At 40.9% G+C, this 12,463-nt stretch overlaps 1 protein-coding gene across 1 annotated transcript in view; it reads right to left on the bottom strand.

The window, feature by feature from the left end:
• CEP120 (centrosomal protein 120) overlaps positions 1 to 12,463 on the bottom strand; it is a 75,332-nt gene that overhangs the window by 16,796 nt on the left and 46,073 nt on the right. The window contains exons 17-18 of the mRNA XM_034773877.1: positions 11,873 to 12,034; positions 6,010 to 6,132 (exon numbers count right to left, since the gene is read on the bottom strand). Coding sequence (XP_034629768.1) covers positions 6,010 to 6,132; positions 11,873 to 12,034 — 285 coding nt within the window. The remainder of the gene's footprint in view (positions 1 to 6,009; positions 6,133 to 11,872; positions 12,035 to 12,463) is intronic.

Raw genomic sequence — 12,463 nt, forward strand, 5'->3', positions numbered from 1 at the left:
ATTGTATCACAAAATTATTGTGTCATGGAAAGCCTACATATATGGCTCCACCATGGGTTAGCAGATGTTTGAGAGAAATGGAAAGTTGCCAGGAAAACTAAAAGAAGCAGGTAAACACCAGTAGCACCCCATAACGGCACTCACATGGGGGAACTAGAGAGAAAGCCTTTTTGCACCAGATTAAGATGAGGAAGGCTGCTGCTGGGACAGAGTATGCCATGGGGGAGAGAGGGGGGAGGGAGAGGGGGAGGTCCTTGCCAGTCTGCTTGCCTGACAGAACACAGATGGATCCCTCAAAGACTCCCAAAAGAATGAGCAGCTAGTGAGGGACACTGTGATTAAGATGTTTTATTGTTTTGTATGACCTGTATTCTCCTGTGCTTTATCTACTAAATAAAAAGAGCATAAAGACGTAAGACGAGGCAACGTGTGTGTTGACAGCTTCACAACTACTGCGTGCCCTGACAGCGTTAAACTGTAAACCAGAAGCTTCACATCTGTTGGGGTAGAGTCCTGGGAGAGGGGTGTGTTTAAGTACTCGGGAGTCTGGGACCAGTGCTGAACGCAGAGGGGCTTGGCGGCTGGACAGCAGATTCCAACATGTAGAAGAAGGTGTCAGACAGAAGGTCTGCACCTTGAGAATGTGCATAACGACCTCAAGATTGGGGCAATGCTGGATTGTGTTCAGGCTCCAGGAGCTTGAAACATCCCAGGGATCCACAGCAGTACAGGTTTGGAGTCACCTCAGAGCAGTCCTAGTGGGTGGCCAAGCAGGAGTGCTCTCTAGGATCTGTGACAAGACATGGTTCAAATATAAAATAGTTCAATCTTTTTCCTGACTATTCCTGTTCTAGGCATGGAATACAACTCCGACAAAGAAAATGAAAGGTAAATGTGAAATGCCAATGCTTTAGAATTATGAATCATCTCCATTTTTCACAGAAAAGTTTATCATGATATACAGAAGTATTAAACTTTATACTACAATTCAGCTGCAGAAATTTAAAAAGTAATTACATTTTGGTAAGAGAGCTAGGATATGCTATCTAGCATGGCTATCCTACCTCAAACTAGCAAATGTTAAATACTTCAGAAATGGAATGGCAACTCCACAACATGAAAGAGAAGGAAGCCAAACTTAACAGCCAGAGCTACTGCCTGAGCAAATGCAAGAAACAAATCATCATCCCCAGAAGACTCACCAACCATAAACCTCTGGCCGCTACATACAATTTTAAATATGCTGAACAGCTCTGCATAAGAACTTCAGAAAAAAAATAAAGACACATCTACCTCTCACATAATCCCACCTCAAAGAAGAAATCATCAGATGCTCCCACAGAACCGAAGGTGGGGGGGGGAGGGGGGAGGAGGGAAAAAAAATCAGGAAACCTATAATGCAGGAAATCCAAAGCAACTATCAAAAAACTTTATGACAGCCATCGAACACAAAACCAAAAAGTGGAACTGACTACAACTCCACAATCCATAGAACACAACCTCCAGGAGAAACCACAGCAGCAGGACTCACCACAAGACACTACCTGACACCACAATATCATCGGTCTATCAAGACCATCACTAAACAGAGTTGAATTATGTAGACTCTCCAAAGGATTGAGCTTCTGCTCTGTCACAAGCATGTGGAAGAACTAGAAGAACCCTTTCGCTCACTCAAGGCTGGTCTTCACTATGGGGAGACTGATGCTGCTGCAATCGATGCAGCAGGGATCGATTTAGCGGGTCTAGTGAAGACTCGCTAAACCGATGGTAGAGCGCTCTCTGGTCAACTCCAGCTCTGAGAAGAGTAAGGGAAGTCGACCAGACAGCGTCTCCCATCGAAGCAGTGTAATGAAGACACTGGGGTAAGTTGACCTAACCTACATCGACTCCAGTTACGTTATTCAGATAGCTGGAGTAGCGTAACTTAGGTCAATTTACCCCCATAGTGAAGACAAGCCCTCAGTCTCAAAGAATTCTTCCTCAAAGATGACACCACCCACACTAACACATCCCCATCGACAGTTACAAGGGAAAAAAACAATCATCATCTGACTGGACATCCCCCAGTGGACAAAACCACACACTTGCTTGTTGCATTGATTGCTTCAGGGAAAACAAAAAACAAAACTGAACTCCTTAAACATTACATGCTCTCAACCATCAAGAGTACTGCTATATTAGTCCCTGAAGGTCAACCACCAAATCGTGATCAAATCAGCAGACAACCACAATGAACATCTCAATGAGGCCAACCACTCTTTCTCAGAATACACCAACTATTAAGAACTTAAAGACTACTTCATACCACAATGCCCACAGGAATTTAAGGATATAAACAAATCCTTCCCCAAAAAACTCCAAGAGAATATCTACATCATCAACCTCCACCCCAGGGACCATCTACATGCTTCTCAAAATACAAAAACAAGGGAACCCAGACAAACCTATCATATCTGGCCATGGCACTCTTACTGAAGAAATATTAGGACTCTCAGATACCATCCTCAAACCACTCCCCACACAAAGAGCCTGTTTCCTCCAGAAACTCTGCAACATTAACACCACCGACTTTACCACTATGGTCTCACCTCCTATACACCAACATCCCTCACAATGACAGCATTGCTGCCTGCCTCATGTATTTAGTAGAAAATGGACAACCCTCAGATATCCACCCCAAACACATCTATTTCATACTCAACCATAAACTACCATACATTTAATAACAAACACTTTGTCCAAACCATGGAAATTAGGATAGCTCCCCAATATGCCAACCTTCATAGGTCACTTTGAAGAAGAATTTCTGGACAAATGCACCATGAAACCAATGATATACTTAAGCAATTATATTTTCATCCTCTGGACAGACTACTTAAACTCCCTCAGATTTCTACAACTTCACCACCACCACCCATCCTTCAAACTCTCTCTAGAATATTTCCACATGACCATTAACTTCCTGTATACCAAAATCAGCTTCAACAATCAAGACCCTAGAGATGACTATGCAGAAGAAACAGATGGATCTCTACATTTACCTTCACAGATCTAGTAACTACCGGAACACACCATTATGTACAGCCAGGGAACCACAGAACATGCTCCAAGGAGAAAGTCCGAGATATAGCCTTAATGCAATTAAAACCACCTGAGCATTGGCCTGTTAAACCCAGGGTTGAGAGCTCAATCCTTGAAGGGGCCACTTAGGGATCTGGGGCAAATATCAATACTTGGTCCTGCTAGTGAAGGCAGGGGCTGGACTCGATGACCTTTCAATGTCCCTTCCAGTTCTAGGAGATTGAATGAATGGAGATATCCTTTCACTCATTCAAACAAGGACATTCCATCAGAGAAGTAGATCACATCAAAAAATGGATCACCCAAATACCCTGAGAGAACCTGCTTCAATACAGGGGGAGAACACAAAAACAAAACAAAAACACCCCACCACTGCATACTTCTAATGGTCACCTACAACCCCACACTGGAATCCATAGCAAGTATCAATTACAATCATATTTGAAGGGAACCACATCCTGAAAGAAATGTTTCCCAACCCCCAATTCTGGCTTTCGAACAACGCCCCCAACCTCACCAACATTGTCATCAGAAGTAAGCTCCCCACAGAGGAGGATACATCAACTCAAAGGGGCACCAGACACTTCCATAACATATGTAAAACCTGCAGACATACCTCACTGCTATGATGATCAATAACTCCCACAACATGCCTTTAAAGATACATGAGTCCGACATGTGGTGTACCTCATCCAGTGCATCAAATGCCCCAGCGACAGCTAGTCTGATTTCACCCATGTCACTACACACTCAAATGAACAGAAAAATGATAAAAGACAAATACACCTTTTCACAAAGCCATCACTGCATTTATGACCTCTCAGTCCTTGCTCTCAAAGGAAACCTGCATGACACCTTCAAAAGACTAACCCGGGAACTTAAATTGAAATGTCTTCTAGACACTTAAAAAAACATGGTCTCAACAGAGACACTTGTTTTATGACTCATTACAAAAATCTGTAACCTGCTAACCCTCTTTTGTGCTATGACTGCAGAGGTGTTAATTGCCTGCTTCATTTTAAGTGGTTTCTTGCCCCATGTTAAACCCTAAGGGCATGGCTACATTAGAGAGTTTACAGCAGTGCAGCTGCACCGATGCAGTTGTACCGCTGTAAACTCTCTAATGTAGCCATCCTAAATGGACAGAAGAGAGCTCGTCTGATGGCTTAACTTTTCCAGCCCCTGCAAGTGGCAGAAACTATATTGGCAGGAGAGTTTCTCCCACCAACATAACGCTGTCCACACCAGTGCTTATGTCAGTGTAACTTATGTCATACAGGAGAGTGGATTTATTCACATCCCTGAGTGACAAATTATGCTGACAAAAACTAATGTAGACAGCCTTATTCTTAATCTGCCCACCTTGTATTTTGTTACCTTTTTCAGACCTGAAGAAGAGCTCTGTGAAGCTCGAAAGCTTGTCTCTTCCACCAACAAAAGTCAGGGCAATAAAAGATATTACTATCTCATCTATATTGTCTCTCTCAGATATGGAAGACATTTACAACGTCTTCTGAAGTAATACACTTAAGTATGTTGCCATTACCCTATTAAATTCTTCCAGACTTCAGTCAGTAGTAAGTCATATTTTTAATTCTGAAATGATAGGCTAATTCTTTTAATATTTACTAAGCTATCTACCCCCAAAATCTTATGGCAGCAAGTCTCATAGGTTAATTGTATAACATATTAAATAAATAAATAAATAAATCCTATGGGTCTTAATTTGATGCCTGTTAATTTTGAGTGCCTGTTATGTTGTATCCTGGGAACGGGTAAGTGTTCCACCCAAGTAGTCCTAAACATTAAAACACAACTTTGAGTGAGATTTATAATTTTTAATAACACAATTATTTACCATTCAGTCTTCGGGGATCTCAAATGAAACTGGTTATGAAAAACAAATGTAAACATTTAAGGCCAAAAATTTCAAAAACGGGGCTTATGGTCTGAAGGCAAAAAACATACACTGAATTATGTGTGTGCATAAATCTCTGTTCTCACTTTTTAAGTATGTGAACCACAGAGAAAAATTCATAGTCTGACCCAACTCATACCACCATGGCAGGAAAAATAGGGATCACTGGCTTGAGTTGATAACAATATCTGGGGCTGGATGGTTCAGTGGATTAGCAATGATATGGTCACTGCTTCTTAGAAACAAGCTCAAGTCAGTAGTAAAATAAAGTAGTCACTACATGACCACTGTTCAGTGACCCATTTAAAATAAGTTGATGGCTTCAGTTAAAATCTCTGTAACAATGTCCAGATGGGAAATGCACACTCTCACTGGTAGTCAAGCAAGAATGCAAAGAACCAAATGAACACAGACTAAAACTACCCTCTCACTCCTAGTTGTGGTGCCATTCTATCTAGGGTTGAAACTCATTGAAGAAGTTGAATGGGGGTAGTTATTGCTAAAACAAATGTGGTTTCTGTTTTGTAAACAAACAGGGGACTTCTTTCTGGACATTCTTTAAAAAGTAATAGTGGAATATCCATCTTAAAAAACTTACTTTAACAAAAGCTAGGAAATTCAAAACCCTCAATTATTTTTCTCCCCAGGTTTTGCTCTTCAGAGTCCCCCCCAATTCTAACTACAGTGGTAGCCATTAAAACATAAGCCTTTTCCAAGTGGTATGTAAGTTTATACAGTTTCCCCCTGTACTTAGAACTGGATATAAATGTGGTAATTGTTGTCAAATGTTGACTTCTAATAGTCAAAAACTGTCAAAAAGGTTATATAAGACTATTCCACAAGATCAGTTTCACCTACAAATAGGTTCTAAATATTTAGTGGCTGAAGAACTGTTGGAAGAGACAAAAAATGGAGATTAACCCACTTCATCTTGAAAACAGATTATTCTTTCATCTTCATTAATAATGAGAACATCATTATGGAAGGTTAGTAAAGTCCAAAAGTACCTTTTCTAAAGTGAGAAGATTTATTTCTGATTGTAACCGGATTTCTGGTTTGCTGCATTGCTGTTCCTTGTACTGCTGGAACTCCTTTTCCAAAACTTTATACTTGTTTTCTGCTTCATAAAACTACATTAAAAACACCCAGATATGAAATCCATTAGAATACATTAATTTAACAATAAAACACATTCACGGGGATGAATGAGTCACAGAACTTAAATTAGCCCCTGGACCTAACATTTTATTTCAGTCAAGTAACTGATATAAAACAGACACTGAAAGCTTCACATTCATAAGTAATGAATTCTTGATTATGGGATATACAGAGAGCATAACAGAAATAATGTTTAAGGAAAGTTTTGGCTGCACAGGAAAGAAAGTTCTATTTCCCTCTGACATAAAAACTAAAATGTATAAATATAGCTGTTCAAATTTTTCAAGTGAGACTTTGTAATTCTATAGAATTACAACCAAAAATGCACTTTTATCATCAAGTTTGTACACATGGCTTTTTTTTTTTTTAAATATAAAGTCAGCTATATTCGTATCTTCTATATGAAGTTTTTACTATTGACTCAACTTCACCAGTATAGCTTGTCCAGGAATGTCTGGAAGAGGAAATAAATAATATTTTGGTTAGCCAAATAATGATTTAAAAGGCTGAAGCAGCAAGACTTCAGTGATAAATTACTTAAATGTTAGGAACCTTTGCTCTCACAGTATACTTGCAGAGTTGCAGGAAGAAAGGATTTTTGGTTTCTAGATAAAAATGGATAATTTCAAAGATGCTGTCTTAACCAACGTATGACCATATCACTCCATCAAAAGAACTATGCAAGTCATATCTTAAAGTAACTAGCACTTTCAATACTCCAGATTGGAAATGTAAATGCCTGGCAGAAAAGTTTCAATTATCTACTGGGAAAAGGAGTACATAAAATAATGATACAAGTTAGTTTGTTAGAAAATTATTCAATTAGATAACTAACTTGGTTCACTTCGATAACACAGTCCACTTCATTAGTGGAAATGAAGCATTTCTAACTGTTGGATTTTAATTCACTTTTAACATGTAAATATAACTCTCTCCATGGGTTCTCTTTTTAGCTTAGCAGTTTAGGACTAATATTGGGGAAATTATTCATTTTGGTTAAAGGCATGAAATTGTTGCATTAATACATCTATTTATTTGGGCCCACTTGCTCAACACATTTTGGTATCCAACATTTAAAACTGTCTATTATTTTGTACAGAAATATTATCAGAAGACAGTAGTACTTCCAAAAAAACCAAACAAAAAAACCCACAAGGCGGAGACATTTAGGTTCCAGTCATTCTCATTTACGCCATTTGAAAAGAATTCATCATATTTGAACTGTAAAAGTAAGGCAGCTAACATACCATCTCTTTTTATTCCTGCTAATTCCTTCGTAAATATGGCATATATATGTTGACCATCAACAAGGCAACTAACTGGCTTAGTTGTGAGGAAATGCCTGTAATGCTAAAAACATTTGCACCAAATGTCTAATCCCTTGCTTGTTTTCCAAGACCTGAGACTCACTTCCAGAAGAAATGTGGACATCTCTTGCAACCAAACTCAGAATAGATGCCTATGCTGTGCAAACAGTCAATGAGACTCTGCCATTGGGAAGTGTTACAAAAACAATATACATAGCTGTCAAAAACAAAACAGGATTCCGTTATTCAGTAGGTCTCAAATAGAACAGTTCAAAGAAGACAACCCAAATAGCCATTCTTGAAAATAATTGGGCTCACCTTCACCCACCATACACTGCATGACAATCATTTAAAATGGTATTTTGAAAGAATTCTTCAAGCATGAAAATCAAGAATTTGGACTACGACTATCTTAAATAGGCAAATGTATGAAGACACAAAGATAGGCCTTTTAATAGGTCAGAAAAATGAAGCAGCCCACACTAGTGGATATGAAGATCCTGCATGGGGTTACAGCTGTCCAGATTCAGTTAGCTGGCACTAAACAATAAAGATACTATGGGCCAGACTTTTCATCTCCCATTCGCTGCAACTTTAGGCAAAGAAAAGGAAAAAGCTTTCTTAGTTTTTCATGCTTTAGGTTACATTTATTTGAAGAGCCATAAAAATTTCTGGAAGCATGGAATGTACTGAAGCATTTTTTGGTATGTCATTCTTTAATTACTAAAATCACTGATACCTATCTGAAGGAAACTGAGTAGCATGAATTATTCCTTTATATCAACATCAGGTCACTGGCAGTGTCATTGGGGCAAGACAGCACTTGGTCTTTAAGCAATCAATGTATCCAGGCAAATTTGCACTAGCACAATTTGAAAGCAATGCACTAGATTGGGCAAATTTGGGGACACACTGCTGTAACAAAACCAAAATGTCAAGATCCAGCAAGTGGGGTGGAAGAGGAATCCAATTGGTGTAAGCCTGTGTGAATGCCAGCAGGATGCAATGAGCAAGCTTGTTCACTGTGAATTTCAGGGGGACTGATAGGTATGATGTATGTGGTATAAGGACAATGGAAGGTGGTCAGCACTATACTACTCTGCTGAGGAAAAAAAATACAGTAACTCCTCACTTAACGTTGTAGTTATGTTTCTGAAAAATGCAACTTTAAGTGAAACGATGTTATAGACTCAGACTCATAGACATTAAGGTCAGAAGGGACCATTATGATCATCTGGTCTGACCCCCTGCATGCTGCAGGCCGCAAGACCCTTCCCTGTACTCTACCGTTGAAGTCCCCAGTCCTGTGTTTTAGTGACTTCAATCGGCTGAGACCCTCCTGCTAGTGATCCCTGCCCCATGCTGCGGAGGAAGGCGAAAAACCTCCAGAGGCTCGGCCAATCTACCCTGGAGGAAAATTCCTTCCCGACCCCAAATATGGCGATCAGTTAAGCGAATCCAATTTCCCCATAAGAATTAATGTAAATGGGGGGGGGGTTAGGTTCCAGGGCAGCTTCCCCTACTCTGCAAGCACCAGAGATGGGGGGTTCAACCTTCAGCCCGCCCACTCCACTCCTTCCCCCAATCCCCAACCCTTGACCCACCTCTTCTCCTCCCCCTCTACTTCCCTCTCTGCATCCTGGCTCCTCCCCCTTCCCTCCCCTCCCTTCTAAATGCCACAAGCCAGCTGATTGCCGCATAGGGGAGGGAGTGGGGAGGCACGCCGAGTCCTCGCTCCTCCCCTCTCCCTTCTGCCCAGGGCAATCAGCTGGCTTGCAGTGTTTTGGAAGCAGGAGGGAGGGGGAAGGAGTGAGGACTCCCCCTCCCTCCTGCCAGCGGCAATCAGCTGGCTTGGGGCGTTCGGGAGGCGTGCCGAGTCCTCGCTTCTCCTCCCTCCCTCCTGCCCAGGGCAATCAGCTGGCTTGCCGCATTCGGGAGGCAGGGGAGGGAGGGGGAGCATGCACGCTGAGTGCTCGCTCCTTCCCCCTCCTTCCAAAACACCGCAAGCCAGCTGATTGCCGCGGGGGGGAGGAGGAAGAAAAGCACTGAGCCACAGTCTGCCGGCGGGCAGGAGGTGCTGGGAGGGGAGGGGGCCGTAGGGAGGCTGCCAGCTGTGGAGAAAGCAGGCAGTCAAAAAACGTAAGAGTGGAGCATTGCGCAACTTTAAATGAGTATGGTCCCTAATTGATTAGCAATGAAACAACGTTAAGTGGGACAACTTCAAGTGAGGAGTTACTGTATATGGGCCATTCACTGGCAACTAATATTTTACTAATTAATTAGCGTGTCTTCTGGTTCATCACATTTACTAATATTAATGAATTTTAAGGCTATATTTTATGATCATCAGAGCTTAGCTTTGTACACTAAAGGCCGGATTCAGATGTGGTATCAGGGGAGTTGAACCTGCTCATATCATGTCTGAATACGGCCCTCAGTGTCCCAATCTCTGGTTTGATTGGGCCTCTGGTAATGAACTAATATATCAACTGGAGCTAGCCACGCCACTGTGCAGCACAGAGCACTGGGTCAGGCCCCAGCTCTGCAGCTGCACTGAGGAGAGGGACCGGGGGCTAGCCTCCTGGGCCAGGAGCCGGACAGGAGGGTCCCGCAGCCCGTAGTTTGCCCACCTCTGACTTAGGATATGAACAGAGGTGTGGCATGACCAGGTCACATAAATGTATAAAGTATTTCATGCTCTGATTATTGCAAAATAGTTTAAATAGTCTAAATAAAAATAGTTAATATGATTTATGTGAAAATTGAAATGTATGCTTGTGTGATGTATCCACAATTTAAAATGCTGGTTGAACGCAACAGAATGAGTTTGGAAGGTAGACTCAATTTTTAAATGATCAAATATGAATACAACAGATATCATGCTTGTAATCAAAAGTCAATGATTTTTGACTCAACAGCTGGGCTATTTCTAGGTTGTCAACATCTCTTCAACACCACAATGGAAAATTTACATTAAACCTGGATACATTGGATACTGCTTTTCACATGAAAAAAAATCTTAAAACCAAGATAATGCTAAATGAAAATTAAAGACATACTGAAAAGGACAAAATTGAAAAAACCCCAGCTGTTTCTCATACAAAGGATTCCTCTAGCACGATACAGATGGATCTCTTCATTAGTCAGTGCTACTGTGGGATCAACATTAGAGTTTATGGATTGGTAAGAAATGAAAAACACTAAAGAAAAAAAATACCATTCAAATGAGCTAAACACACTGAAAAATATTTAAGCAATATTCCATAGTGTATTTCCAGTAACAATAATTGAGAGACAGCTGTAAAATGGCTCAACATGAACCGTTAGAAATAATGCTACTAGAATTAAAAAGAAAACATGCTTTATTTTCTGTTACCAACATCCTTCATAACATTCAACAAAAAGGTTTGCTACCCTATTCACAATATAGAAAGATAATTATGCCGAGTGAAAAGAATAATGTATTCTCAAAATTATTTTTTCCATTTTCAAATATTTTACTATACTAGCATTGCTTTATGATTGGGCTGTAAAATGAAGTGAACAGTCAAGATAGTTAGAAATGTCATTAATACATTCTAATTGCTTCAGCAAAATTTTGGAAATATACACTACACTTCAGTAGCATCACTCCCAAATACAAGTATCAGAGGGGTAGCCATGTTTGTTGCTTTTTACAGTTCCAGACTCTGGGCTGGTCGACACTGGGGGGGGGGGGGGGGGGGGGGGGAATCAATCTAAGATACGCAACTTTAGCTACACAAATGGCGTAGCTGAAGTCGAAGTATCTAAGATTGAATTACCTGGGGGTCCACACGGCGCGGGATCGACGGCCGCGGCTCCCCTGTTGACTGTGCTACCGTTGCTCGCTCCGGTGGAGTTCCGGAGTCGACGGGGAGCGCGTTCGGGGATCGATATATCGCATTGTAACAAGACGCGATATATCGATCCCCGATAAATCGATTACTACCCGCCAATCCGGCGGGTAGTGAAGACGTATCCTAAGAGTCCTGTGGCACCTTATAGACGAACAGATGTATTGGAGCATAAGCTTTTGTGGGTGAATATGCTTATGCTCCAGTACGTCTGTCTGTCTATAAGGTGCCACAGGACTCTTTGTCCCAAATACAATACACCTTCGTGATTTCAATTTGGTTTTCAGCCTCAAAAAGCAAATAATGCTATAATACCTAAATGGTAAAATAAAGGCCCTGGTCCTGCAATAAGCTTCTTATATGTGGACCTCTATGCTTGCGTCAAGCTCATTGAATGACTGGGACCAAAGTGTTGATTTCCAAGTTGCCAGACTATGCTTGTGCCTAAATATACAACTTTTTAACGTTATTTGTATATTTATTTCCACTCAACCCAGCGGGAAGGAAGGTAATTTAATTTCTTTACTTACTTGCTGTTGCAGGCGGACCTTGTCCTCTTCCAGCTGTTTGATCTTTGACCTCTCCAGTTCAACTTGATGTGCACATTCTTCTTTGACTCGCCGCACAGAATCCTGCAGTTCTTGAAAGTTTCGTTCATGCTGTGCTTGCAATTCTCTTTTTACTCTTTGGAGCTTAAAATTAAAACATTTTTGAATGCAGTAATAGACAGGTTTATGATCTTTAGTTGGAAGTCTTCATTACAACCGTTAGTACTCGTTTTAATAAATTCTCATTACACTTGGATCCACTTTTTATGGCTCATAAGTATTACTTTCACTTCCTTGATTCCTATATTTCCAATATGGACTATAATCATCTGCTATTCCCTCCCAGACTCGAAATAGTGACCTTCACATTACTACATACTGGCCACAGATCCAACTCTCCTCTAATTCAAATTCTGGCAACCAGATAAAATGTGTGTGCTATATAACTCCTAGCGTGACAGCCCCAAGAACGAGGGAGAAAGAGGAGCAGCAGCACCTAACAATGCCGGTATCCAGAGATACCAACATCTTACTGTCCATGCATAGTCCACAGACATTGCACTTCCTCAATCC

This window comes from Trachemys scripta, chromosome 6 (assembly GCF_013100865.1).
Source record: "Trachemys scripta elegans isolate TJP31775 chromosome 6, CAS_Tse_1.0, whole genome shotgun sequence".
Lineage (NCBI taxonomy): Eukaryota > Metazoa > Chordata > Testudines > Emydidae > Trachemys > Trachemys scripta.